The sequence below is a fragment of the Aspergillus alliaceus genome (genome assembly GCF_009176365.1).
Source record: "Aspergillus alliaceus strain CBS 536.65 unplaced genomic scaffold BDW43scaffold_38, whole genome shotgun sequence".
NCBI classification, from domain to species: Eukaryota; Fungi; Ascomycota; class Eurotiomycetes; order Eurotiales; family Aspergillaceae; genus Aspergillus; species Aspergillus alliaceus.
Genome location: NW_022474721.1, coordinates 112435 through 139236, shown reverse-complemented (window position 1 = coordinate 139236; position 26802 = coordinate 112435). Strand labels below are relative to the sequence as shown.

Sequence of the window (26802 nt, the reverse complement as noted above, 5' to 3'; positions counted from 1 at the left end):
TTGGCTGAGTATTGTTGTATCATACATATAAAGATCTCATTTCCTTCCCCAGAAAAATATGTAGCAAACACCATCCTTTCCATGGTCAAATTGCGTCTCTGTCAGGCACATGGATTCTGTATCTGCAGGATGTAAGCATCTCACGCGCTGACTTTGTGCTTCCCGTCATATCTTTGTTTCTAAGGAAGAAGGGGGTTTCTCCTTCACGGTAGGCAGTACTAAGTAAAGGTGGCTTTTGGTGAGAAACGACACGTCAGAAACTTGAATCTGCGTGCTTTTGAGCCCTCCCACTATGACCGGTGCAATAAACGTAGCGATGCCAACGACACGCACGGTTTCAAGCAATAAAACTAAATTATGTATAGATGGGTTCCTCTGCAGCGTACGTGCCACAAATAAGGGAACACATCTCCATCTACACCGGTACCATAGCCACCTTGGTGCCATGATCACTCGCCAGTGTCAGTGCCAACGCTTCCTGCCAAGGCTGCGGATCTCGACTGGCAATCCCCTTAAACGCCTGCAAGATTCGTACAATCGTATATGATGCCTCTGTCAGAGCGAACTGTTGCCCTAGGCAAATTCGAGGCCCCCCATTAAACGGGACAAACGCCCAGCCCGGTCGGAGGGCTTCCCATCGTTCTGGTCGGAACTCATCGGCGTCGGGGCCATAAATGTCCTTTCGCCGGTGCATGACATGCACGTCGTAGTTGACATGTTGGCCCTTGGCGACAAATACGGGCGACTTTCCGTCCGGTCCTCCGCCGACCGGAAGAAAGGTGTCTTTGTTCGCCCTACGTCCGTTGGATGGGACTATGGGATACAAGCGCAGCGCTGTTGGAGGTCAGTCACTCCCGATCAAGGATGCTTGGACGGTGTTGCAAGTACGCACTTTCGTTGATGACCCATGATAGATATTTCATTTGTTTGAGCTGTTCGAAGGATGGACATTGTCCGTCGAGAGGGAAAATCTCTTGCTGGAGACTTTTCCATATGTCAGGACGTCGCGCAAGCGTGTAAAATACCATGCTTAACAGACTAGCTGTGGTGTCTCTCCCGGCAAGCAGAATATTGAGTATCTGGTCGGTGAGTTCGGTCGTATTGCTGGTTTGTTTTGCTAGCTCTTGGAGGAAAACGTATCGTGATTGTGGCTCTGCGGAGTCAGCTGCATTTTTCTCGGAATCGACGGAGGCTCTATAGTCAATCGCCTTCTTGACAAAGCCATCGACAAATCCCCTCGCTTCTCGCACGGACTCCTTGAAACCGGAAGGACCACCTAATCCGGCAAACGGTCCAAGGGCGAATCTATGAGAAAGTCCATCTTGAGCATTATTAAAATGATGGGCGAATCTGGAGGACTTGGCGGAGGATTCAGGACGCAACGACTCCACCGATTCGCCGAACAGAAACTCCGTTGCTGTATCCAGGGTCTGCAAGAAAGGAATGTTAGAATGCATTCCTGGGGAAGTTGGCCGGTGAAGATCGCTTCCATACCAACTTGAAGAATAGCTCCTGCAGGTCTACCGTCGAGCCATCTCGAGGGATATTGCTGATCAACTTCTGTACGTGTCTCTCGTACATATCGGTCGCCGCGATCTGTGTTCTCGCGAAACTCGGCCTTAACAGGGTGCGAGAATGCTCCCACTGAGGCCCATCCGCTGTGAAGATACCGTTGCCCAAGAGCGGGTAGAATGCCCGCCGTCTTGCCTCACCCAGGTCAAAGTCCTTGAACTTGACCGCCAGAACGGTCTTGATATTTTCTGGTTCAATGGTGCATACATCAGTCGAAACGAGAATCCGTGTCCGAAAAGTGTTCCCATAGCGTCGATAGTTGCTGCGCCCTAGTTCTAGGAAACGATGTTCACGAAGTGCATCTAGGACTTCTCGTAGAGCGTCAAGGCCCAGGAAGGGATCTTTATGACGGACTTGTGGAGGAGGAAAGCATCCATGTTCTTTCTCAAATCGGCGGACTGTGATGGATTAGCAAAACAGCTTAAATGGTTGCAGTTGGGCCTCCACGGACTTTGGATTGCTCTATTGATCTTGCGGACTAGATGGAAGGATGTAACTATTAGGGCGAAACAGATAATGAATATAGTAGGAAGGGCCATGGTGGATGGTTCTGATGCTGTTGAGGACCTCCCTCGTGGTCATCTGTCGGCGTACTCATATTTATATCTCCGTCTAGAAGTAAGCATCATAACCCCGCTGACATCATTTTAGTGTTTCATATAGGCTAGAGATGAATGAACGACTCCCTTCGGAGGCGTACGACATCAGCTCCGAGACGATATAAACCAACCACCACCCCATCCTTCAGGCGACCATATATTTTCCCTTGAGTGATAGGGGGGAAAAGTGGGAACTAGTGGATCCAGACAATGCACCTCATTGCCAAGAACCGAGATCCGAAGTCGATGATGCACTGACCATCTTCCACTTTGACCTCCGAGTCTGGAGCCACAACCATTCCCTGTCTTTCAGCTACCACTTGGCACCAGAACATCAAGTTAGACAGCAACAAGATGGAAACCGACCGTCGGACAACGTATCATAAACGAATCTGCAAGTCCTGCGAGGCGTGTAGGGCCCGTAAAGTCCGATGCCTTGGTAAGCCGGCCGGCAGGGTTCTGCGAACAACTTATACTGACGCAGTGGGAAAGTATCCCCGGACGACCCGTCAAGATGCACGCATTGCATTGTAAGCCCTGTATCCTGCTCGGGAGCAGTCATTATATGCGAACTAATTATTCCGACCACCGAATGTCTAGAAGCGGGGCGAGATTTGTGAATTCAAACAGGCCAGACGCAGGTACAAGTCGCCGGTCAAAGCAATCCGTAGGTCTACTAGGAGCGAGGAGTTTTGTCTTATAAGCTATGCCATTAACTATGAAGTAGACGAGTTGTCGGTACCCACCCCGGGTCAACCGAACAGCGGTGGGCATTCGGGGTCAAGTGATACAACAATCAAATCTGGCCTAGTACCACTGCTTGTGGACCATCTGTTGGATAATCAGCCCTCGCAGGGAGTATTTCGTCATGAGATGCACATTCTGAGGGTAAGCCAAGAGCGTCCTATATGAGGCTGCTACGAACGGAACCAAATACTCACATGTGGTCACAGGAAAATGAAGGCATGTCATCAACATGACTCTGCCATATGCTACGCAGCGTTCATCTAACAGGCCCGAACAGTGTGCAGCTCAAGTCTCGCCTTCTTTTCCGATCGGAAGATCCACTCCTTGACCCAGAAGCTGGGAAACAATCGACTTGAGGAACTAGTGGAGAATATTGAAGCAATCATCGAGGGCCGCATTACCGCACGAGGGACAGCCTCAGTTTCCCCAGTTACGTTCAAGAAGCCCCGGAGCTCGATCCGAACTTCTGAGGAGATGGCTCGGGTCTACGTGGATGTGTACTTTCAGCGGATTCACCCCATGTACCCATTCCTGGATCGGCAGAGCTTTGAAAAGACCGCATATGCCCCTGACCTGGCCCAAACGTTGGAGAACGATGCTCCATTCTCTGCTCTCTACCATGCGGTACTTGCATTGGGGTGCCAGTACCACGATGGAGGAGCCTTTGATCCGGGAATGGGAAAAGCATGGAAGTTCTTCCAAATGTCACTAGGCTTAATGGCTGATATCCTGGTACCGCGGGAGTCGCTATCAAACTTGCAAGTACGACTGTACCAACTCCTGTTGCTATTTAAAGATAATACTAATGATTGCTATCACAGGCCTTGACTGCTATGGTATGTTGTTCAAGCTTTGCGGCTGGACCCAAGGTTGATGACTCTCTTAGGCTATCTTCGCCATGAATACCTGTTGTCTGCAGATTGATGAGATCCTCATTATGGAGGCTGCGCGCATGGCACAGGCACTTAAATGCCACCGGGCTATTTGTGCTAGTGAGAAACAGGTTTGGTGTCAGCGGACCTTCTGGGTCATCTACGGAATGGAAAAGCAAATGGCCTTTCAGAACCGAGAGAATTCGGTAAGTCTACCACTTTGATCTGCGAGGACCAGCCGTTGAGCCTGCGATAGTTGATCGCAGATTACAATGTTGGCTGCCCGATTCCGGAGACACCTGAGGCAATGTTTGGCAGCTATAACTGGTTCTTGTCCGCCATCCGCTTTGCTAGGATAACATCACAGGCATATGAACTTCTTTTCTCAATCAGTGCCATCCGAAACTCCACGGAAACATACTATACAGCAATTGATCATGTGCAGGAGCGTTTGGAAAAATGGCGGCTGACGGTGCCTCAAGAGTTTCGGCCAGGGATCTCTGGTCATTCCAACGCCTTCACGGATCCCGTCTCGAAGATGGTGGCTCTTCAAACTCATTACTCTTACCACAGCATGGCAATCGCTCTGGCGCGGCTCACATTACAGATTGGATCCGACCATGGGCCGCGACAAGAAGGTAGCAAAAGAACGCTTTTGGCTTCTGCTCGGCAGATCATCGAGCTGACCCAGTATATCGACAAAGCAGCTCATACGCCACTGTTGTAAGCATTTAGCTCCCCCGCCCCTCCCTGTACAATACATCAAGATGGTCTCTAAAAGATCCTGACATTTGGTTGCAGTATCCTCGCTATCATGCCCCTGATAGCGCAGTTCATCCTTTTCGACTTCGTGGTTCATAATCCCACACATCCAGACATAAAGACGAATCTATCAATGCTTGATATCGTTTCAGGACACTTCGCTGTCTTGGAGCACGCATCTAACGGATCCTTGCCCAGCTCCTTGGTCTCAGAGTTTGCGCATATAGCGCGACAGCACGTCAAGGATGTCGGTGGACACGCTGCCAAAGACAATTCAAATACACACGCTCCCCTTACCCCGACTAACCGGCTGTCCCTTGGCCATATTATTACAAGACCGGGGGTTTCCAGCAACGCCAATTGGCCGACCGCCACGGAGCATGAATCCTCTGTAAGGAATCCCTGTCCGCATTGATGCGTTGGATTGAGCTCACGGTCTGCTAGAACAATGTTGCACCCAATGGTGAATTGAATGGAGACTTCGAAGAGTATAGACAGACCGGTGGTTTCGAACCACTCGACCAGCTATACTACCCCGGAATGGATGCCAGCTTTAGCTTTGGAAGTGATCCTATGATGCCCGGGATTGACCTGCGAACTTTATTCGGGTCGGTCATCCCGTACGGATTTGATTCCCCTGAAGATGCATCTACCCTTGGTGGGATCGTGCTTACACCTCCCACGTAATAGCTATACTTGCTTTTGAAATAATGCCAACAATATGTGACGGGGACCCGGGATTTACAGTGTCACGGGACTTGGATTCATCGGTGTCAGTCGTATCATTAGCCTAGAGTGTTCCTAGTAGTCAACTGAACAAGTGCGAACCTAGGTACGGATGTCATACCACTATACACCTAAGATAAATATGCGTGGATATTATAATGGAGGCATTCCATTATGCAGGCTCTCGCAACTGAAATAATATACTCGAGTAACCATGGATGGCTTCCTCGTATTTGCCAAGAGGCTGGGTTAATCACATTCCGGAGTCCGGATGCGATGGGCCCTGGAAACTTAGAATATAAAATATTCCCAACAACGTCTTGGAGACCATGGAACGGACCAACCTTGACAGGAATATGCTCCAGCGCATGATTTGTGGGACACCCTTCTGATCCTTGGATCAACCATTCTTGGGGCACATTAATCTGATCAAGTCTGGCAGGCCTGGAATGGGCCATTAGATCAGACGATCGGTACCAGTAAAGTAACGTATTTGACGACTAAAGCGTAGCTATTGCAAATAGCTTGATGTAGATCTTGTGAACCTGTGATCTAGAGCAACCGGCCCCATGCTGAGTTGCCATAGGTAGAAAAAGCGAGGGCCTAGACCAGACTTACGATTATAAGTAGACGTAGCCAGTTCATCAGACGTTCCGCTCCGAGATAATGTCCATTGCCATTCTCTAGCAGAATTACCTCTTCAATACACTCACAACTCTGACTTCCATCACAATGCCCGTTGAGAACTACGGAGTGTGGAAGGCGAAGCCTGTTCGCTTCACCTACGAAACCGACGCTCAGGATCATGTATCTCCCCATCTGTCATTGTACTTCACCACGAGTGACAATAGTCGGGGTGAGAGCCGCGCGGCAATCAACATCAAGTCCGGGGATAAGAGTGACTCTCGACTTGTGTTCTGGCTGGCTGAGAAATTCGAGAACTTCCAGAACGACCGACTCCGGGAGATGAAACCTGGTTTTCACCGACTGGAAGGCGCTGAGCAAGGTCCCAATGGTCTGGCACTCGATTATATTCGAGGCAACTTATTCCACCGGGAGACAGGCCGGCTCTTACCCCATGACATTCCGGGCCCTGATAACGATATCTTAGACGAACTCATCCCACTTCTGGATAGTGCCGTTGATAGCGACAGTGTTATCTATCTTTTCGGATCCCACTTCCGAGATGGCAGTGGGATCCATAATATCCACATGAACCAGGGAAGCCCCCGCCGGTATAGAGGTGACAATGGCATCTATCAGGATGGAGGTTTCCTGGTGGACTTTGGCGATCATTGGATTGGCGTATTTATCGGTTTCGCGTCCCAGGCTGTTCACACCGATGCGGAGGGCCAGCCTACTCCCTCACATGGATACCTCTGCTGGAACGATATCTTGAACCCTGACATTCCGGAGGAGCAGAGAAGGAAGCGTGATATAACGGATCGTCCAGTCCTGATCAGCGAGGCGGTGGTCAGCCCCGAGATGGTCACTCTGACTAACCACACGGATAAAGCCGTGCATCTCGACGGCTGGAGCGTTCGTAATAACGTTGGCGACAACGACCCGCTGCCACAGGGTGTCATATTACCTCCGAAGCGTCGCCAGAGCTTTCAGCTCCATAGCTGTGCGCTTTCCGATCATGGCGGCACCATCACGCTGTTGAATGAACGGGGGATGAAGGTGGACGGTGTGCGATATACTGAACAGCAAAGCCGGCCAGCGGGTCATATTCTCTCATTTTAATGGTTTATTTGATTGCACTCTGATATTTGTATGCGCCTCACAGTAGCCTACTCGGTGGCCCGAATGCTGACGGGTGTGTTCTTTTCCCGCGTAACCTAAGTAATATTAAGGCAATACTCGGTTTGCAATGAAGATGATACAAGCGGATAGTCTCATGTGGGAGAGTAGGGATCTGGGGATTCAATCCACTTGAATTTATACCAGCCAATTAAATAAACCCAGATTCGAAGAAAAGGAAAACTGGTGTTACTAATTCGGTTGTGTAGTTTTTTTTTTAAGTTCCTGTGAAGTCCGTAGCGTAGGATCAAATGGTCTGATATGGGTGTGAAAATATCCGACAGGACATTCGGGTTCCGCGGGCTCCGAGGAAGATTTCCCTGCCCAGCGGCCAACATATAAGACATAATCAGATCAGTTTATAAATGGTGAAATGCCGATTGGTGTGCCTGAAACCAGATATCCAGTTTCTATTACTTTTTGAAGAATAAACTCGCATTAGCTGTGTTTCATCCAGACCTACCAACAATGGCCTCTCACCAGTATTATCCGCCTGGCGTCCATCTGCCTCACTTTGTCGCTAATGAGACCTCGGTGGTCTCCCTAATTGCTCAATTTGGGGTTCTCTGGGCTGCCTTCCTGGGGGGTGGCTTTCTCATAATACGCCGTGTGCGTCCTACAGCAAGTCGATCGGATAAGCTGGCTTTCGTATGGATGAGCCTGAGTATGTTCTGTCCCCAAGTCCCGCCTCTTTTTACTTCTCCCTCTTTTATAGAAAATAGCTGATGATGTATAATCGACAGCGGGATTTATTCATCTGTTCTTCGAAGCCTACTTCGTCATCCACCATGAGCCCCTTGCCGGCTTCCAGACGTTGTTCGGTCAGCTATGGAAGGAGTATTCTCTGTCGGACTCTCGCTACCTGACATCGGACGCTTTCCTCGTGTGCATGGAAGCTATAACTGCTGTGAGTCAATCCGTTGCTCTAAAAAGAATCAACACTAAATGTCTGCCAAACAGTTCTGCTGGGGACCCCTCGCCTTCTTTCTTGCCTACTCCATCGCGGTGCAGCATCCCGCTCGCCATGCCATCCAGCTGCTGATGTCCACTGGTCAGGTGTACGGGGACATTCTTTATTACGGCACCAGCTTGTTTGATCACTACGTGCACGGAGTGTCCTACTGCCGACCGGAAGCGTACTACTTTTGGTTCTATTACTTCTTCTTCAACTTCATCTGGTTGTTTGTCGGGTCTTGTGAGTACATCCTGTCTCTTGAAAGAAAACAGCTAACGCTCCCTAGACTATATGAAACAGAGCGTTGTGGAGATTTACAAGGTTTTCAAAAAGGCGCAGGAGTCCGAATCGTTGCGCAAAAGAAATTGAGGTATAGATTGTACATGAAGGATCCCAAGCTAGAAAATATCGTGAAAATGGGAATGTGTGCTGGCTAACCCATGAAGGGTACATTGCAGGCTTCCTACCAGTTAAGTGTGTAGAATAATTCAATTCATCATTTCAAGCCACAGTGGTATAATGCATGCTGTCTATTAGAGTTCTGTAGTACCACGTAGGTATAATGATCGCCATATAACGTTCCTAATCCATTGAACCCCACTTAAGGATGTCTATATCCTGCACGCCTGCCAATCTCACGAACTCGTCTCCGTTACCAACTAGGATATCCCGACCCCTAGCAGTTATGACAGGCCCTACGTTATCATGGAAAACTGGGTGACTTTAGCCGGACCCTGTTAGACCCCCGCTTCACGACAACGAGAGGATAATCTATATGGAAAAAAGGGAATCGGTCCAACCATCTCCCGGATTCATCCTTGGCCGGGCTGTGTTGCTTGGCCAAGAAATTAAGGCAGCCTACAGACGGTCAAATGCCTAGAAAAAACAAGCTCTTAATGGTTGAAGATAGGGAGTAGGGATTTCTGCACTATAATCTATTTAAGTGGGTCGTTCCGTGATATGCCACCATTCATGATCCATTTATCCGAGGCCAAGAGTGCCAATTTATCGCGTTACGTCTCGCATATATTGGGCGTGAATAAAAGAATATGAAGAAGGCTATCATGAAACCGCCCGGAAGTGCGAGATATTGGAGCCTTCAGAGGATGTGAGATTGTTCATTGCCTCACCCCCCCCCCCCCCCCCCCCCCCCCCGGGCAACCACGGTGTTCGTCAGCAGGCGGTGCAAATGAGGCTCTGGGGATTCTATTTACAACATCAGATACCAATACCAGCCTGACCGGTTGGTGTATAGTTGGGCTCTATAAAGAACATAACAAGGCATAATAAACAGAGTAAGTCAGCCCGAGCAGGCTGTTCATCCTTCTGCAGGGAAGCATGGACCAGCATCTGCCACTGAGACAAGCCTCGCAAGCAACAGCTCCACATAGCGGAGCTCCGTCGGGCAATCAATTTGACTAGCCGTAAGATATCTCGGGGCCATAATGTAACATTATTACTGTGCACAGCAAACTGAACCAGCCTTAAAGTCGTGAAGTCCCCAAGCGATTCTTCATGTCATTCAGCAGGCCGACCTGTCTGTCGAAACACCCGAAGCAAGCTTGACACAATGCGGCCCTTGTCTCATCTTCCTTTCGTGAACGGGCTTCTACTCGGCCTGTCCGCCCTCTCAGCTGCTACCTCTGTAGTCCATGAGCGTCGGGAGGTAACATCCGCCAACTGGGTCCAGTCCGCGCGTGTGAGCCCCTCTGATCAACATGTGGTGCGGATCGGCTTGACTCAGAGCAGCCTTGGAGAAGCTCATGAGATGCTGATGGATGTGTGAGTGAATTAGGCTTTGCATTGTTCGCATCATCAAGTCTGTATTCTTTTCTGACATGATCAACCTAGCGCAAACCCGAGCTCTTCCAACTATGGCAATTTCTGGTCGGCGGATGAGGTCGCCGCGAAATTTGCGCCGTCCCAAGAGACCGTCCGGGAGGTTCAAGCCTGGCTCACCGAAGGAGGAATCTCCGCGAATCGTGTGGCCCAGACACAGAACCGGGGCTGGCTGGTCTTCCACGCCACTTCTCGGGAGATCGAGAGCCTGTTCAACACGACTTACTATGAGTACCATAACAGGCAAACTGGAAAGAAGACGATTGCTTGTGAAGAGTGAGATTGGAGCCCGATTTCTTTGGCTTAACAGAGTGACTAACATTGCACAGGTATCATGTCCCGGCTGCGGTGCAAAAGCATATTGACTACGTGCATCCCGGAGTCAATCTGAACCCATACTCGGGAAAAGTTACTGGCATCAACAGAAGACGCGTTTCGGCCAGAAAGTCCAAGCGGTTTGCTCGTAGACAACGACCAGTTCAGAAGCATGGCGCCAAAGGTCTCAACACCACCAGCTGCGATCAGGCAATCACGCCGGACTGCATTCGGGCATTGTATAAGATCCCTTCCACTCGCGCCGCTGCTCATCCAAACAACTCCCTCGGAATTTTTGAGGAAGGAGACTATTATGCGCAAGAAGATCTGGATTTGTTCTTCAAGCAGTATGCCAAGAACATCCCTAAGGGCACGCATCCCATCCCCGCATTCATCGATGGTGCAAAGGCGCCAGTGCCAGTAGAAAATGCGGGCGGAGAGTCGGACCTCGACTTTGAACTCGCATATCCGATCATCTATCCGCAAACTACTACTTTGTATCAAACTGATGATCAGAACTGGGCCCAGAACACGACGGGATTCCTCAATACTTTCCTGGACGCGCTCGACGGTGTGAGTAGAACCTCATTTTCGACGTCATCTTGTCAGAGAGCTAATTTGGCGAGATACCTAGTCTTACTGCACCTACTGTGCTTATGGCGAGTGTGGTAATGACCCATCACTTGATCCGGTTTACCCTGATGGTGATGAAGGTGGTTATCATGGTAGGCTCATGTGCGGTGTGTTCAAGCCTACGAATGTGATCAGCGTGTCCTATGGTATGCAGGAGAACCAACTTCCGGCGAGCTACCAGCAAAGACAATGTCTTGAGTAAGTTATCAAGATCGACACATAGTCTGTCCCGATGTATCCCGACTTTGTATCTGATCCTGACGATATACCACCAGATTCTTGAAGCTTGGCTTACAAGGAGTCTCGGTACTCTTTGCCTCCGGTGACAACGGCGTTGCAGGACCTCCGGGAACTGCTGGAGTTGAGAATGGATGTCTGGGCAATGGAAGCATTTTCAGCCCTGCATTCCCTAACAGGTAAACAGAACTAGCCCTCATCTCTTACTTCCCGATCACTAACCCGTACAGCTGCCCGTATATCACCAACGTGGGCGCAACAAAGGTCTACCCGGGACAGACCGTCTCCGACCCCGAGAGTGCCGTCTATGATCCCAATGGAATCTACAGCTATGCCTCGGGTGGTGGCTTCAGCAACATCTACCCCATCCCCGACTACCAGGCGGATGCCGTTTCCAAGTGAGTCTTGTGGATCTGGAGCATGGCGCATTCCAACTAACTCTAAATTCAGGTATTTCAAGGACCACAACCCTCCTTATCCTTACTATAAAGCAGGTGACGCTCTTGGCCAGAACGGTGGTCTCTATAACCGCTCGGGCCGTGGGTATCCCGACGTAGCGGCTAATGGTGACAATATCGCTGTTTACAATGCCGGCGAATCCGGCTTGTCGGGTGGTACCAGCGCCAGTATGTTGGTCTTGAGTGCCCCCGATACTATCTACCAAGCAGCTGCTAACCAGGACCGTCTACCGCCCTAGGTACTCCAATCTTCGCTGCTATCATCAACCGCATCATCGACGAGCGTCTGGCGGTCGGTAAGGGCCCAGTTGGCTTTATCAACCCGGTCTTGTACAAGAATCCCTCGGTGTTGAATGATATCACTAACGGTTCTAACCCTGGGTGTGGAACCGACGGTTTCTCCACGGCGCCTGGGTAAGTGAATCGATTACATGTGTTCCTCCAAGGCCAATTTACTGATTCAGTTTGTGTAGATGGGATCCTGCCACCGGTTTGGGGACCCCTAACTATCCTAAAATGCTGAAGTTATGGCTTGGTCTTCCATAGATGTTGGGCCTATGCATTCCTGCTGGTCCAGATTATGTGTTCGTGGGTATAATTTGTAAAATTAATGATGGTGTGTGTGGACAGGTAAGTAGGTAAGGGGAGAGATATGCATATGGTGTACCTTTTTACGGCTTCCTGCCTTTGTCACCATGTCAGTTACCACAACAATTCTGTTCTTTCAAGACCAGCTCAAATTCATACTTGCTCAACGTTTCTTTGCTTGATGGAGAATTATGGCAGTCTCTGAGCAGCGAATCGGCACAGGGAGAGCTATTGGGTGATAATGAATCACTGGTTACTAAGAATGTGATTCTATTATTGCGATAATCACTCAAACGTATCCGGCCAGCATACCCTGATGCGACATATATTACAAGGGCAATGATTGGATCTGTTACCAGGATGGTTAGTTGTAGGGTGGTCACCAACAGATTTCTCTTGACCGGTGAAAATCAATAGATACGCGTCTCGGACGCAGGGATACACTGTACCTGTAGCGAACCTCCTGTTTGAGTTGCACTGGATACTGACTAGGAAGATAGTCCGAATTCAAAGGGTATTTAGAATCCCATCTGTCTCGAGAGCTAAGAGTAGGTAATCCAATTCCTGATGGACCCCAATGTGAGTTGGTGATGAATCAGCCATCTAGAAAAGAGGATGATGACTCCGAAGACATATTGAAGTGCTTGGGTTGCTGTTATAGGGTGCCACGACGGTCCTATACAAAACTCCGAGGAGCATGAACGGGAAGATACTAGCTCATAGGGCTGTTTCGAGAGATACCAACATACTACCCTTCCTTTTAGTTCAGTCTTGGCCAAATTCCAAGAGATAAAGCGCTGTAGCCGTCGAAAATTTTATCACTGCTCTCAGTAAGGGACAACATCCCACCCACTAACAGCAATTATTAGGGGGGACCAATAGTGCTTCCGCACCTTGTTGTTAGTCTCGCAGATAAATGAACCCTAGGGGGAAGCCTCCACTACCTATCACTCTTGGTGTATGTCTCTCCAGCACCCCTTGAGACGGACGATTGCCGAAAGCATACCGACTTTTTTCCGTCTTGGCAAAATCGCCATAGATATTCTCGCACCACGGCTAAGACCAAATATAGCTCGGCTTACACTGATATATGACTAGACTATGAGGCAAACAAGGGTTTGGCAGCAATCTGATACATACCTGAGCATATAAAAGAAATACATAGTGGTGACCACAGTGCTTAGAGGAGTGTTTTAAGATTCTCTCTTTCAGAGAACCCCCGCCACGTACGGGATAGAATTTGCCCTTAAAGGAGAAGGGCGGGGGGGCCTCACACGGATGAGAATAGTATTTCATTATTTTTGGTGTTGACAGTAAAGAAGCAAGGGAGAAGTCAGAAACTCGTATGCCATGCGACCTGTCAGTTGCACATCAAATTTTTCCGAAAATGAGAGGATATTGTTCGTCATTTTGGAAATTAGGTTACCGTCCGCTTCTTTCCTCCCCTCCGATTGGCGGATACTTGTTCCTAAGCGTATAATTTCGCCAGGGGATTCATACGCTATGACCAGCCCTAACTTCTCCCCCTCTCGGTCAAACACCCTCCACACATCTTTTTTCCACAGTCTAAGATAGCTCACGAGAGATAATACATGATGAGGGTCTACTATGATACTGAATGGACAGCCTTCTCTCAACGGCCCCATCTGCCTTTACGCGTGTCGGTGGGAACTGTGTACCATTAACGGGATGTGTCCGATTGGAAAAGTTGATCTATCCAACATCCGTCTTTCCTTGCGTAAAGCTTATCAGGTAAATCGCAGTATGCAGACAAGATTGATAATCCGTTAACTCAAACTCTTGGCCACAACCGTCGACTTTGCGACTCATGCCCCACAGCACTCGCAGTCTATGTATGTCCAGGCCACATGGCTAGTGAACGATGCCGATCAAATCCTCCTTGGCTCGGCGTGTCGATTACTGATACTATTCATTCGGCGTTCAATGTGACGAGTCGGTGTTCGTTATCCACCTTTGATTCGTTTTGGCTTTTTATTTTTGGGCTTTCCTGACGTGAAGGGCATGACTCGATGCGCGCAATCCGTGTCGTGCCAGGACAGCAAGTATTTATTCAACCTGTCGGCTCTCTACGCGAGAGAAATGATTCCAAATACCTGAAGCCACCAATATCGCCACCCTGCAGTGAGGATTCCTTCCCACTCATCTCAATTTCCTATTACATTTCTCGACGCGTTACCTGTCATGTCTCAGCAGCAAGTGTCAGATAATGGCACCCCTGGGGACTTCCAACACCCCAATCAGAATCTACGCCGGTCGATCATCATAGCGCTTTACTTTGCCTTCATTTTGTCCACAACTGCTGTTGGCCTCCGACTGCTGGCGAGAAGGGTGAATGGCACCCGGCTGTACTTGGATGATTATCTGATCATCATCGCTCTTGTATGGAATCAACACCCCAGATTTTCATTCAATTGATTTGCTAATCATTAAAATAGCTCTTCAAGTATGGATGCTCCATAGGGGTTGTCATCCGTAGGTAGCCCATTCATATCCTTGAAGGAAGGATATGCTCGTAGCTGATCATATTCCAGTGCTTTTCAACGGGTTGGGGTCCCATATCACGATGATCCCGAAGAAAAATCTCGAAGTGTATCTGAAGGTTTGTGTCATTGTTTTGATCTTTTATACTTCGCACGCGTGCCAACCTCTGTCAGATTGGATGGTCAAATTCCTTCGTCTACACCGGCTGCATAGTTTTTATTAAACTCTCCATCCTAGCACTTTACAAGCGACTCTTCTCCACACCCCCCATGATCCTTGCCGCGAATATTGTTGCGGGATTTGTCCTCCTCTGGGCCGTGAGTATCTGGGTAGTAGGTGCCATGTTGTGCCTACCAGTCAACAAGTTCTGGAATCCAAGCGTTGAAGGATCTTGCCTGGACTCTGCCAAGTTTTACTATGGCATGCAGATCCCCAACATTCTGACGGATGCGGTCCTTCTGGTTATGCCGATGAAGCTTGTCTGGTCTCTACCGATCTCCAGGCGCCAGCGACTGCTGCTCTCCCTGGTGTTTATTGTTGGTGGCTTGTGAGTATTTGCGCGTATCTGAATCTCGAAACCCAGGTCTAATTTCTCACTCAGGACTCTCATCTTCGACATTGTGCGGCTACTTGCGATGATTGCCCTTACAAAAGCTGGGTCCGACATTACCTGTAAGTATCAGCGCCTATCGAGCTAATTCTTTTCAGTCGATCGAACCGTCGCTAATAACCATTCTCGAAATAGACAACCAAGTCCCCGTGGTCGTATGGACGTGCATTGAGGCCGCAGTCGGAATCACCGCTGCCTGCCTTTCCAACCTAAGACCATTATTCCAACTCAGCCGGGTCCAGTTCTGGTCGCAGCTTCGATCTTCCCAGGCCCAGTCGGCCAAGCAGCCTCTCAACCAGTGCGAGTCGCAGGAACTGTCGACTGCAGGAAGCAACTATGATCCTTACTTCACCCAGAACAGCATCTACACTCGACACAGTATCTCCATTCAGTATAGCAAGCCATGAATTTCTTGTCTTTTTCAACAACTTTCCTTTGTTGTTTTCCTACGGGATGAGATGCCATATTGATCAGGAAACCCGCTTCTTTGAGGACTTTGCACATATTTTGTTTAATTCATGTACAAAAAATCATGCTAGGAAGATGAGAACAAAAGATAGATAATATGAGTGTTGTACATAGTCGTAAGCTTTATTACTAATATTGTCCTTACTTAGTTTCCTGGTGGTCCTCGGAATATATATTGCCGCTCTGCGCCAAAGATATCTCTAACCACATTCCAAACCCTTGAAAAGCCAATACTATAGTAAAATTAAAATATTAATCAAAAGATCTACTTTTAAGGATAATTACGGGGGGGAAAACACCCCAGAATAAGCCCTTTTATATCTCGGAATCCGGGTTGGGTACGTCATAGCGATGTCATGACCCTAAAGTCCATACCAGGTGTATCATATAAATGTCATATAAAACCCCAATTCCCAGACACTAGATAACTGAACAAAACTCCTTACAGTCTTAAAAGGTTGTATCAAACTATAGGTACTAAAGATGCCCGACAAAAAAGTCCTCATCATCCTCAGCGACGCCAATTCCTTCCCGCTGAAGAAAACCCACGGCCAGGACGCCGGCCAAACAGTCGACCAACCCTCCGGCTTCTTCCTCATGGAACTGGCCAAACCACTCCAGAAACTCCTTGATGCAGGCTACGAAGTCACCTTTGCCTCCCCCAAAGGTCAAGAACCGACTCCCGACCCGAACAGCGAATCGCTCCTCGCCTTCGCGGGCAATTTCTACGAGCGCAGGAGAGAGAACGAGCTGATTGAGCGCATGAAGCGGGAGAATGGATTTAGTCGACCGCGTACCTTTAGCTCCATCAGTGATGAGGAGTTGGATTCGTTCGCCGGCGTGTTCATCCCGGGTGGACATGCGCCGCTAAGGGATCTGGGCGCTGATCGCGACCTCGGTCGCGTTCTGAGACATTTTCATGCGAAGAGTCGACCCACCGCTGCTATTTGTCATGGCCCGTTTGCGTTCCTCAGCACGAAGCTTGCGGGGGATGGCTCCTTTGCGTATAAGGGGTACAAGATTACCTCGTGGAGTGATGCCGAAGAGAGGATGATGGAGATGATGTTGGCGGGGGAGATTGAGAAGGTGGAATCTGACCTTCGAAATGAAGGGGCTATCATGATTGAAGGTGCAAAGGAGAAGATTGGCAGCATCACTGTTGATCGGGAGTTGGTGACCGGTGCGAATCCTATGGCGGCTAATGCTTTGGGGGACCAGTTTCTGGAGATGATGAGTGTGCATTAGGTATACTGTATAGTGAGTGTAGTTGCACATACGTATAGGCTGTGGCATGCTAGATTGATTATGAATTGAATGACTTCTGTTAGTACCTAATGCCCAACATGACATGTTAAGTATTGATCCTATCACTCGACAAAAGGCTGCGGGGTGATCGATGGCCCCATCAGTCGGACCGAGGTTGAATACATTCTAATCTTCAACTGCGAGAAAACATTCATATCCTCCCCAACTGGGAATATGTACAAGGCTGCAACATTATCTAAACATGAGCAAACATACCTTCAAAACAATACTGTATGAAAAGTCTCCCGATGGCAAGATCGCCTTCATAACCTTGAACCCCCCAGATCGATTCAACGCGATCAACAGGGATCTCCCGAGGGATCTCCGAGACGCCGTCAAATTAGCCAACACGGACCAAGCAGTACACTGCATCGTACTCAAGGGAAATGGGCCCGGCTTCTGCGGCGGCTACGATCTTGACATCTATGCCCAGAACGCGGTTCGGGGGGAGACGCAAGGATCGTAGGATCTCTCTAAAGGATACGACCCGTTGGTTGATTACGCGATGATGAAGAAGAACACCGACTGTTTCTCGGAGCTCTTTCATAGTCATAAACCGACAATTGCACAGGTGCATGGTGCTGCTGTCGCAGGTGGGAGTGATATCGCGTTGTGCTGTGATCTGGTTATCATGGCGAACAATGCGCGTAAAGGCTATCCTCCCAGTCGGGTCTGGGGCTGTCCAACCGCGGCTATGTGGGCGTATCGCATTGGGATCGAGAAAGCGAAACGGATGCTATTCACTGGTGATCTGATTAGTGGGGAAGAAGCAGCAGGAATGGGACTCGTGTTGAAAGCCGTGCCGGAAGAGGAGTTGGACGAAACGGTGAGGTTACTGGCGGACCGCATTGTATCGGTCCCGCAAAACCAACTATGGATGCAAAAGCAGGTTATTAATGGTCTGATTGAGGGGCCACTGGAGAGAAGCCAGAAACTGGCTATCATATTTGACGGGATTACGCGCAACTCTCCTGAAGGTGTTGCTTTCCAGGAGCTGAGCAAAAATCGAGGGTTCAAGCGGCGACACAGGAGCGGGACACTCCTGGGAGATCAGAGAAATATCGAAGGGTGTGGTAGAGTGTGTTATAGATACCGATACTGACACTAGGAAATGATGCTTCTCACTCATAAAATCAATATCGACCTGTTTTTGTCTAATCACGATCTCTATTTACAGCAAAGAAATTTATACACACTATCTATGACATGCACGTAGGATAACGATTCAGCTCGGGCTACCATGAGTGTCTTGTCAAAGGCGTGGACGGAAATTGTTCCCTGGACGAAGAAGGGTTTGCTGGGTCATGCTGGCCAACAGACAACCGTTCCCATCCCACACGCGTCCTTCACTAAATGCTCTGGCATTCTCGGCCACCGCTGTCGTCACTTCTGTCAGATGCCACTGTGAAGGTCTACCTCATGCGTAAACAGCTGTAGAGAAAAGTCCAGTGTTGTGCAGGCACTGGCTTCGGTCAGTTGGTAACCGCTGTGATTCGCCGGTATTCAACCCAGCCATTTGTCCATGTAGAAGGTTAACGCTGATATCTGTTCAGCCTCGCTTCCCAACGGTACCCGTATGCGAAACACCTCAGCCGAGAACCTTGATGGTGCGGTGGAGAGATTTTTCCGGTCTTCCGTCTCCTTGTTTCGTTTGACGGCCGACGCGATCGGCTGCATCTCGAGAAAGTGCTCAATGTTTCGGCACAGTCCATACTCTTTGACTGTCCGTATGGGCATATCCGAGCTGCTAATGCCACTGAGAGGCAAAGCAAACCTGTCTGTGGAAGTGTAGAATAGTTCACCATGGATCGCGGTTCGTCGATATGGAAGTCCGCGGAGGCGATAATACATAACTGCGTTGAACCGTCATCCCCTTCCTGATGTACCCGGATTATGCGATATCCGAAAGATTGTCTCAACCCTTGAGTTGCAGCAAGGTTGATGTTTCAACATAACTCACTTCAAAGTAATGTGTGCCCGCTAAACTTCCTCCGGTCGAACGTAAGCCTCGTAGCAGAAAACAGCCACAGCAATACTGGCAAACAAATCGGTGGATATGGTCAGGAACCAAAACCATGGAATTTACGGTACGCCAAAGAAGTGACCGGGTGTACAGATGCCTAGCGTTGCGTGGCAAGCCAGGTAAGGAATGGAACTTCGAACGTGGCCAGCCTTGTAGAGGTGGTAGCCACGGATACCACAAAGGGTTTGGAGGGGGGAGAGGATGGCGATGCCCAGGCGATACGCAGTTGGTGTTGGATAGATACCGGGAACTGAAGGGTAGTCTTCGGCGCGAAGGTAATTGTGCGCGTAGTGGATGGTGGTCGTGAAAATGAGGCAACCCAGGAGTATCTGGAGACGGTGCAGCCGTGCGGCCGACGGGGAAAGGCGTCGAGCCGGGATAGTGACACTAAAATTGTCGCTCACAATATTCAGAAAACTTCATCCGCATTTGCAGCAAGGCATATATATGCATATTTAGTAGACTCAGAAACTCTGTTTACCTGAGCCGAGATAGTATAATTATCTACAGGAAAAACCGTAAGGCGCCATGATATTCAAGGCTCCGGGATATATACCAACCGCCGCCAGAAGCGGACGATTATATTATGAGTTTTCTCTCAACCTGATTGTATGGATGTCTGATTGTTAAACACATAAGCCTATCCAATGGCTCACTACGGGTTTCACGCAGCGAGCATTAACATAACAACGGCGCAGAGCAATTGAATCTAGTTGCGCATGAACCATGTCATAGTCCCCGATGCTATTGCGAGCGCCGTCATTATTAGGAATCCCATAAAAGAACGCAAGGGCCGCATCCCTTTACGACCGTCGATCTCGACCTTCCGAGATTCTTATCTCATGAACCAACCATTCGGCTTCCTTAAGGCTGTGATCCACTTAAGAAATCATCTACGGCCCTTCAAATGCTTATTTCAGCATACGCCGATGCTTGAGGTAGGAGAGAACCTTGACGTATCAAGGAAGGATCGCGATATGCGGCGCTAAAGAGCTATGGCGTGGTCACCTTCGCGCGATCCATTGGCCCAAGGTGTCAGAAATCGCTGATGTTGGAGACCATCAGTTCTTCACCATATTTCTAGGCCGGAGAAGGCATGATTGCTTTAGCAACGTGCCTGAAAAATCCCATTGAATTGCAATCTACCACAGTGGGGCCCTTTCGTGAGATCGTCGGGGTTTAACTCGATCGAGTATTATAACGAGAGTCATCATTTGCCATTATGATTGGTCCAACAGTCGCAGCTCTCTTCATAAACCCGTTCGTATCGAGTTAGAGTGCTGCTCCTTGCCTTGTCCGGTATGGCATCTCGAACAAGGGCTAAATGGGAAGAGCACCAGAGGTTGAGCACTGATCCCTTAGGTCCCACTCCGAGGTGAATTCCTCCTTATTGCAGTCATTGAGGCAGTGGAGAATGCATTTTGGCCCCCATTGAGTCCACTATTTCTACTGCGCAAGTCGCACTGAGCCATCAAGCTGCCAGTCGGGAAAACAAGCCGCGAAAAAAATGTTCCATGGACGGGCAAAGGCCTCTCGACGGCTATACTGAATACTTCAAACATATATCATGTCAGAGCCTATGGGAGCCTAAGGCAGCAACCACGTGACCTGACCACAACACCAAGGAATCTCTGTATGATAGATTTAGACCTTAAGACAATTGTCAGATAAAATGGCTATACGTGACCAGAGTCATGTGACTAAAGAGGGGTAAAAATGAGGCCATTCGCATTTTATGAACATAAGCAAGTCAAGAATCATACAAGAATCATAGATATCATCAGAATAATCAATATCATGAAGAAGAGCCCAAAAGGCTCTAGACTTGATCATTTTTAAGATATTCTATGAATCATTTCTTATCTGATATTCGGGACTGACCGAATATCTGACAACAATCAATCCCATTACACGTGAGCTACACCAGCTCCATCATATCATATTCACCGCCATGACTACTACCTCCGATACAAGGCAATGTTATTTCCCAAAGGGCAATAAAGCTCCTAATAATGTTCCTTGTAAATCCGACACGAACACCCACTGCTGCGGGAAGACTGACATCTGTCTCGACAACGGGCTGTGTCTGAACACTGGCCACCAGCCATACGTGCTATCCCGGGGATCCTGCACGAATGAGAAATGGAATGGGTGTAGCCCGATATGCAGTAAGCCAACCTTCCCCTGTATGTATGTGTTGGCCTTGTTGACGGACCTACGTTTTAGAGAATGCCACACCCTCGAAGGGCGCCTCGATTATCAACCTCGGCTTTTCATCTGGTTCCGCGACATACTGCTGCGGCAGCCCGGTAACCAACGGATCTAATGTGGTCTGTCCCAGCGACGAATCGGACAATGGCAGCAATGTCCCATTCACCATCCAAGATGGTAACCCGATTATGAACGCTGCATTGTTGTGAAACATCTCCTCACTCGACGCGTCCGACTCGTCTTCGTCGAACTCTTCGCATGCCACCCCGACAACCTGCCCTTCCTCTCATGAAACCGCGATCGGGGTGGGGATAGGAGTCCCACTGGGTGCGATCGCCGTGCTGTTGTTTATCTGGGCGCTTTTGGAGCGGAGGAGGGCAAACCGGGCCATGCAACCGATGCACACCGTGGCCATGAACGGCGGTAGCGGTGCGTTTGAACATGCTGGCGCCGGTCCGTATATGAACATCACGGACACCAGTGGGCCGCCGCCGGTAGAGTTGGACTACTCTCAGCCGCTCCCTGAGTTGATGGGTGGAAATAAAAGGTAAACACGTTCCTGCGCATATACTTAAATACCCGGTCTTCTGTCTGCATTCGAGATGGCCGTTAATATCATAATACCCCAATTGAGTCCAGCGTTGTTTTGTCATGTCCATTATTTAGGAGCTATGACGTACACCAGCTGTCGTATTTGGCAAATGTGTGACCTTGAACTGGCGAGAAAACCATTGATTGCGACCATATGATTAAATAGATGCGATCTAAAGCCCAGAAGCAACATATTGCTCTAGGAAAAAGGTATATATACATACACCGCCCCAATCTATACCTCCACCACGGGTCCCGAGTAAACATTCCGAGCACGAACGAAATAATATAAGAGGCTTAGAATGATGGTGCCAATTGTGCCGACCACGCTGTAGTTCATCGTCTGCACATCGGCATGGTTATTAGGGGGCCAGAAGCTGAAGAACGTGGCAATAAACATGTAGATCAGGGAGAAGGTATTCACGAGAATTCCCCAGATCCCTTGGAGATGGAAGGGACCCCAGACGAGCTGAGCCCCTGCTGTGTTGATCTTAGTCTCCGAACCCCGTCCCCCGCGGTTTCCAGCATTCCTATCTAAGATGCCACCGGTACAACGACGGTAGAGGAGCAGACTAGCAACGGCCATATAGGATAGGTAGAGGCCCGACGTAGACATAGAAACCAGACTGTTGAATGCCACGTCGGAGCCAATGTTGATCAGATTCAAGAGCAGCGAGATCAAGGTGGTGAACACAACAGTATACGTCGGAATGGCTGTGCGCGTTGTGACCTGGGTTAATTAGCACCTGTATCGACAAAAGAACCCCGGGCCACTTACCTGGCTCCATATCCTCCAACCAGGGATTCCACGATCCCGCGAAAAGGACCAGAATTGACGTGAAGCGGATGCAAGCATGCCGACGGAAGTACAGAAGCACATCACAATAATAATACAAGCCATGACTGCAGTGCCGGGTATGGATTCTGTTGCCTGCAGAAAGATGCCGACAAATGGCAAACCCGTGGGATCATTCAGAGCTTTGTCAATGTCTCCGAGACAGAAGAGCAAGGCAAGGAGCATGGCAAATCCAAGGGTTCCATTGATCAAGACAGTGAGCATCAAGGAGATCGGCACATAGGTGGGAGCGTTGGAAATCTCTTCCGCCATCTGAGGGTCAATACATTAGCGACTGGATGTGAAGGCCTTGACGCTTTGCAGCATCTTCACTCATCGTGTGATAGGGAGACTACTCCGGAAGGGCTGACATACATGAACTGCAGCATCACCACCGGCAAATGCAAATACGGGGCCAATCAGTCCAATAAAGAATGACAGACCCTGACTCGACCATTGGCCTTCATTAATAAAATGAGTAAAGACCTCTTTGGCACTTTTGTGCTCCGCCAGATAGGTCAATGGGATCAGGATCGCAAAGAATCCAAGAATGTGAAGTATAAGAATGGTGCCCTCAAAACGGGGTAACAGCTTGCCTCCTACACAGTTGATGGCAAGCCCAATTAACGCGGTCGCATAGGAATATAGAGTCATATGCCATGCTTGTGGAACGTAGTCTGAGTGGGTTAAGGATATCATTGAGGCGATATATGTCCCGTTAAGGTAGATGGCTGTTGCATAAGTGGCTTGCCACCCGATGACCGTAAGCCAGCCTAAAACGCACGATTAGTATACGCAGGCCTTTGCCAGTCTCGTCAAGTTGCCAAAGAGCCGGTAGACGCACCTGTAACATAACTAGAGAGTTTCATGGCTGACGGAGGTGCAAGCATGGAGCACCAATGGTATTGCCCTCCGGCCGTGGGAGCCCTGGAAAATTGTCAATACAACATTCGATTATGCCTGGTTGCTGGGCTGATATCGTACATTGAAACCAGCTCCGATAGTACGCAAAAGGTCGCGGTGATACCAACCCAAACGAAGAGGAAAGCATAAACCGAGCCGGCGGGACCACCACTACAGTAGTATATGATCAATATACACCTAAGGCAATTTTATGGTGATGGCATGAGGTTGCCACGTACTTTGAAAACCCTTGTATGAATAGACTGCCATAATTGATATATTTTAGCCGGCGCACACTTCGTATCCAGTGGAGGTGAAGTCAGTCACGTACGCTGTGATACCCTCCCAGGTTATAAGGATCGTGCAACTGAAGCCCAAGATTGACATCAAACCGAAGTTTCTCTGCGGCAAGCAATGCAGGTCAGATGTGTCATGATCTAAAGAGCAGAGTGTAGCTATCCTTACCCTTAACACAGCACGCTTTCCCATGCGGGCCAGGTTGATATCATCCATGTTCTCCTGAGATGGATCTTCGATTTCCCGCATCCCCGCGGGGAAAACTTGCTTGAGCTCCATGGTAACGGAGGTTCAGAGCGTAAGGTGGGCGAACACCAGCAACGAGACGGGTTTGAGAGGATAGAAACAGTAGGACAGTCCAGTCGTCCAGAGCAGTTCACAGCATAATAAAGAGGAGGTTTAATAAGAATCCCACAGCCTTCTCAGGGACGAAAGAGCAAGAAGTAGTACATGTACAGGGATGAAAAATTGCTTCGGCACCTTTCACTCTCAAATAGACAGACCCAGGCTAGACTTCATGCCGCGGTTACAACCGATGGTGCCCTCAGTCAACAGTTTAATTATCTTGCATGAGTTGCAGGAGGGGGAATCTTGGCCTGTGGGCTGGTTTCAGTGCGACATCGCAGGGATCATCTTTAGCTGCATGTCCGTTCGCGTTGGGCCAGTCCAATTAAAAAACGACTTTTATCTTGCCGGCACAACTTCGAATATTGCTGGAATACCCAAACGGGGCCTCGGGTAACTCCCTATTGTTCCTTGGGACTTTTGGTTCCTGAAGCCTTCATCAATTAGCGTTCTGGCTACGGAGTAGACACGAGCGGCCATCCTTCGCCCAGATGTCCCCGGCAAATGTCCTGAGCGATTTAATTTAATTGCCTCTCACTGGCAGGATCAGCCCCGGTCATACGGCAGCGTTGAGCCTTTTGATCAATGTAGAGCTATTAACATATTTGTTAATCTATTGTGAACCAACCCACTAGGATGGTTGGGGTGGGAGATTACAAGGCGCGGATATCTTTGGCTCCCTGAGGGCAGCATAATAAGACTCTTCTCAGTGTCGGGGATTCTCGTGGTGCGCTTACCTTTTTGCACTTTACGCGCGCAATGGGTCGGTTTTCACGAGATACCTGGAAGCCTACGGTCAATGTGGTGACCTGGTTCCTTATGACCACGGCCATTCTCTGTGTGCTCACTCGGCTGGGCACTAAATACTGGATCTTCCGACGCTGGACGACCGATGATTACCTGAGTATCGTCTCAATGGTGCTATGTGCGGCGCAATCTCTAGCTATGTCCATGGCCACTGCCAATGGATACGGTGAGCACTACGACAGGTTGTCCCGGGAGAGTATGGATGGCATTATGAAGGTGAGGTCTTCCTGTCGCTTCCATTGTGAGCATGTCTCATAACATCTCCTCTTAGTCACAATATGCAGCGACTATCCTCTTCATTACGACGATGTGCGTCTCAAAATTAGCTCTTGTCCACTTCATCTGGAGCATCACACCCGCTACGTCCGACCGTCGTGTTGCCATTATATTAGAAATCTTTACGGTCCTTTGGGGAGTAACTGGAGTTTTCGGTCATGCCTTCCAATGCAAGCCGCCCAGATCGTGGGATTATATCGACGGGAATTGCTTTGATATTGTAAGACATGGCACGTCCGAGAACAGTCAAGATATATCATTAACATAAATGAGGCAGGGCGCTTGGGGGAACTATCTGGCCATTACGAATATGTTGACCGAGGCGGGGATTATCGTCCAGGCGCTTCTGATAATCGTTGGAATACAAACACGGTGGGCCAAGAAGGTAACACTATCGAGTATCTTTGGGCTTCGAATATTGTGAGTGATATTTCTACTCGTTTTCTCACGCTAGGCGGCTGATCGAGCAATTGATGGAGTGTGATCGCCACGATCGTCGGTCAACTAGTATACAACAACCGAACGATTGATGTCAAAGATCGCACGTTCGACACCTGGCCAGCGACCATGTTCACGCAGATTGTTCAATGTTTGAGCGTCGTTACAGCTTGTTCTCCCCAGTTCAAACCCTTTATGGATAGTCTGCGCTCGACTGGTATGCGCATCGATGGAATGACTAGTTACAACATGGCGTCGATGAAGAGATACGAGATATCGACAATGCGCCACAAGTCCACATTTAATGGCAGTGAAGTGCATGAGCTTGCCCCCATCAACCTGGGTAAGGAGACACATGAGACCACGGTCACTGCATCGGGAGCTATATCCGACGGCGACACAGAAAGTCAGTCGAGTCAAACCCACATCATTCGAGAAATTCGAACATTCACTGTGACGGAAACGAATGCAGCTAGATAGCTATTCTTCTTCTTCTGTTTTTTTCCTTCTTGACCGTTATGGATAGCTGAGATTTCCAACATCCCCCTCTTCTACAACTGGAGAGAGCCCTTTCGAAAAGCAGTTGACACCCTCCTACATCTCCTACATTCTGGTCCCCCTGCCGCGGGTTCTCGTCCGGGCCAGTAGACTACCGGTAGAATAATTCCTGAAATTATTTATGTGCTCCGACGGCATATGTGGGTCTTGTTCTCTGGGTATTCCTCGTTTGTCCACCAATGGATCCCATGGACGCGTTCTGGACGTCGAGGGGGTATGGCCACTAGAAATTTAGTGTTCTGTCGGTCAATCTTCCGGCCACCGAAAATAAATTAACCATCGGGATTTTCCTCTCAGGCTATACTATATATGAGCACCGTCCACTTGGCATTCCACCTAGGAGAGACAGATGGAAGATCTTGGCCTTGTCTGGTGCGGCATTCCGACGGTACTTGGTTGATACCCTAAATTTAGGATTTATAGACACGGCGATGATTTTAAGAAATGATCCCGAAGGGCATTAGCAAGGGGGAAGGGGGGGGGGGGGGGGAAATAGGAATAAAAATAGACGTAAGAAAAGAAAGAAA

General features: G+C 49.0%; 11 protein-coding genes across 11 annotated transcripts; 9 read left to right on the top strand and 2 right to left on the bottom strand.

The window, feature by feature from the left end:
- Positions 1-172: 172 nt before the first annotated feature.
- On the bottom strand, positions 173-2111 carry BDW43DRAFT_320970 (cytochrome P450; the record flags this gene model as incomplete). The annotated part of the gene is made up of 4 exons (XM_032049217.1): positions 173-834; positions 893-1430; positions 1495-1970; positions 2024-2111. The coding sequence occupies 4 exons, from the start codon at positions 2109-2111 to the stop codon at positions 416-418; spliced, it is 1521 nt and encodes a 506-aa protein (XP_031897768.1). The 3' UTR covers positions 173-415.
- A 208-nt stretch (positions 2112-2319) lies between these two features.
- BDW43DRAFT_283786 (transcription factor domain-containing protein) lies at positions 2320-5310 on the top strand. The gene is made up of 11 exons (XM_032042775.1): positions 2320-2610; positions 2664-2701; positions 2772-2838; positions 2899-3059; positions 3125-3134; positions 3196-3680; positions 3740-3754; positions 3805-3996; positions 4047-4513; positions 4592-4943; positions 4997-5310. The coding sequence occupies exons 1-11, from the start codon at positions 2526-2528 to the stop codon at positions 5237-5239; spliced, it is 2115 nt and encodes a 704-aa protein (XP_031897767.1). The 5' UTR covers positions 2320-2525; the 3' UTR covers positions 5240-5310.
- A 520-nt stretch (positions 5311-5830) lies between these two features.
- On the top strand, positions 5831-7254 carry BDW43DRAFT_147049 (uncharacterized protein). Its single transcript, XM_032038386.1, has one exon. The coding sequence runs from the start codon at positions 6011-6013 to the stop codon at positions 7022-7024; it is 1014 nt and encodes a 337-aa protein (XP_031897766.1). The 5' UTR covers positions 5831-6010; the 3' UTR covers positions 7025-7254.
- Positions 7255-7470: 216 nt separating this feature from the next.
- Positions 7471-8589, top strand: BDW43DRAFT_283763 (EXPERA domain-containing protein). Its single transcript, XM_032042774.1, has 4 exons — positions 7471-7745; positions 7825-7988; positions 8042-8276; positions 8323-8589. Exons 1-4 carry the CDS (start codon positions 7550-7552, stop codon positions 8403-8405), a joined length of 678 nt encoding a protein of 225 aa, XP_031897765.1. The 5' UTR covers positions 7471-7549; the 3' UTR covers positions 8406-8589.
- A 1017-nt stretch (positions 8590-9606) lies between these two features.
- BDW43DRAFT_320966 (S53 family peptidase) lies at positions 9607-12064 on the top strand (the record flags this gene model as incomplete). The annotated part of the gene is made up of 9 exons (XM_032049216.1): positions 9607-9818; positions 9888-10151; positions 10205-10763; positions 10825-11021; positions 11099-11239; positions 11291-11458; positions 11511-11686; positions 11758-11932; positions 11992-12064. The coding sequence occupies 9 exons, from the start codon at positions 9607-9609 to the stop codon at positions 12062-12064; spliced, it is 1965 nt and encodes a 654-aa protein (XP_031897764.1).
- A 2244-nt stretch (positions 12065-14308) lies between these two features.
- Positions 14309-15625, top strand: BDW43DRAFT_313496 (putative integral membrane protein Pth11-like; the record flags this gene model as incomplete). The annotated part of the gene is made up of 6 exons (XM_032047624.1): positions 14309-14506; positions 14563-14599; positions 14659-14726; positions 14782-15155; positions 15210-15280; positions 15354-15625. 6 exons carry the CDS (start codon positions 14309-14311, stop codon positions 15623-15625), a joined length of 1020 nt encoding a protein of 339 aa, XP_031897763.1.
- Positions 15626-16111: 486 nt separating this feature from the next.
- On the top strand, positions 16112-17106 carry BDW43DRAFT_283760 (type 1 glutamine amidotransferase domain-containing protein). Its single transcript, XM_032042773.1, has one exon. It carries the CDS (start codon positions 16170-16172, stop codon positions 16929-16931), a length of 762 nt encoding a protein of 253 aa, XP_031897762.1. The 5' UTR covers positions 16112-16169; the 3' UTR covers positions 16932-17106.
- Positions 17107-17160: 54 nt separating this feature from the next.
- BDW43DRAFT_283759 (ClpP/crotonase-like domain-containing protein) lies at positions 17161-18116 on the top strand. Its single transcript, XM_032042772.1, has one exon. The coding sequence runs from the start codon at positions 17497-17499 to the stop codon at positions 18091-18093; it is 597 nt and encodes a 198-aa protein (XP_031897761.1). The 5' UTR covers positions 17161-17496; the 3' UTR covers positions 18094-18116.
- A 2849-nt stretch (positions 18117-20965) lies between these two features.
- Positions 20966-21776, top strand: BDW43DRAFT_313493 (uncharacterized protein; the record flags this gene model as incomplete). The annotated part of the gene is made up of 3 exons (XM_032047623.1): positions 20966-21182; positions 21241-21402; positions 21541-21776. The coding sequence occupies 3 exons, from the start codon at positions 20966-20968 to the stop codon at positions 21774-21776; spliced, it is 615 nt and encodes a 204-aa protein (XP_031897760.1).
- A 275-nt stretch (positions 21777-22051) lies between these two features.
- Positions 22052-24130, bottom strand: BDW43DRAFT_302032 (amino acid/polyamine transporter I; the record flags this gene model as incomplete). Its single annotated transcript, XM_032045174.1, has 7 exons — positions 22052-22546; positions 22595-22924; positions 23027-23424; positions 23496-23578; positions 23636-23725; positions 23886-23956; positions 24020-24130. The coding sequence occupies 7 exons, from the start codon at positions 24128-24130 to the stop codon at positions 22052-22054; spliced, it is 1578 nt and encodes a 525-aa protein (XP_031897759.1).
- A 644-nt stretch (positions 24131-24774) lies between these two features.
- On the top strand, positions 24775-26754 carry BDW43DRAFT_146956 (uncharacterized protein). The gene is made up of 4 exons (XM_032038385.1): positions 24775-25219; positions 25275-25499; positions 25557-25699; positions 25759-26754. The coding sequence occupies exons 1-4, from the start codon at positions 24956-24958 to the stop codon at positions 26195-26197; spliced, it is 1071 nt and encodes a 356-aa protein (XP_031897758.1). The 5' UTR covers positions 24775-24955; the 3' UTR covers positions 26198-26754.
- The last annotated feature ends 48 nt before the right edge of the window (positions 26755-26802 follow it).

Bases quoted from the DNA above. Each gene is read 5' to 3' on its own strand.
- BDW43DRAFT_283786 (XM_032042775.1), top strand. From the start codon at position 2,526: ATGGAAACCGACCGTCGGACAACGTATCATAAACGAATCTGCAAGTCC. The intron at 2,839-2,898 runs GTAGGTCTACTA...ACTATGAAGTAG, and splicing joins GTCGCCGGTCAAAGCAATCC to ACGAGTTGTCGGTACCCACC. The intron at 4,944-4,996 runs GTAAGGAATCCC...ACGGTCTGCTAG, and splicing joins CCACGGAGCATGAATCCTCT to AACAATGTTGCACCCAATGG.
- BDW43DRAFT_147049 (XM_032038386.1), top strand. From the start codon at position 6,011: ATGCCCGTTGAGAACTACGGAGTGTGGAAGGCGAAGCCTGTTCGCTTC.
- BDW43DRAFT_283763 (XM_032042774.1), top strand. From the start codon at position 7,550: ATGGCCTCTCACCAGTATTATCCGCCTGGCGTCCATCTGCCTCACTTT. The intron at 7,989-8,041 runs GTGAGTCAATCC...TCTGCCAAACAG, and splicing joins GCATGGAAGCTATAACTGCT to TTCTGCTGGGGACCCCTCGC. The intron at 8,277-8,322 runs GTGAGTACATCC...AACGCTCCCTAG, and splicing joins CTGGTTGTTTGTCGGGTCTT to ACTATATGAAACAGAGCGTT.
- BDW43DRAFT_283760 (XM_032042773.1), top strand. From the start codon at position 16,170: ATGCCCGACAAAAAAGTCCTCATCATCCTCAGCGACGCCAATTCCTTC.
- BDW43DRAFT_283759 (XM_032042772.1), top strand. From the start codon at position 17,497: ATGATGAAGAAGAACACCGACTGTTTCTCGGAGCTCTTTCATAGTCAT.
- BDW43DRAFT_146956 (XM_032038385.1), top strand. From the start codon at position 24,956: ATGGGTCGGTTTTCACGAGATACCTGGAAGCCTACGGTCAATGTGGTG. The intron at 25,500-25,556 runs GTAAGACATGGC...TAAATGAGGCAG, and splicing joins ACGGGAATTGCTTTGATATT to GGCGCTTGGGGGAACTATCT. The intron at 25,700-25,758 runs GTGAGTGATATT...CAATTGATGGAG, and splicing joins ATCTTTGGGCTTCGAATATT to TGTGATCGCCACGATCGTCG.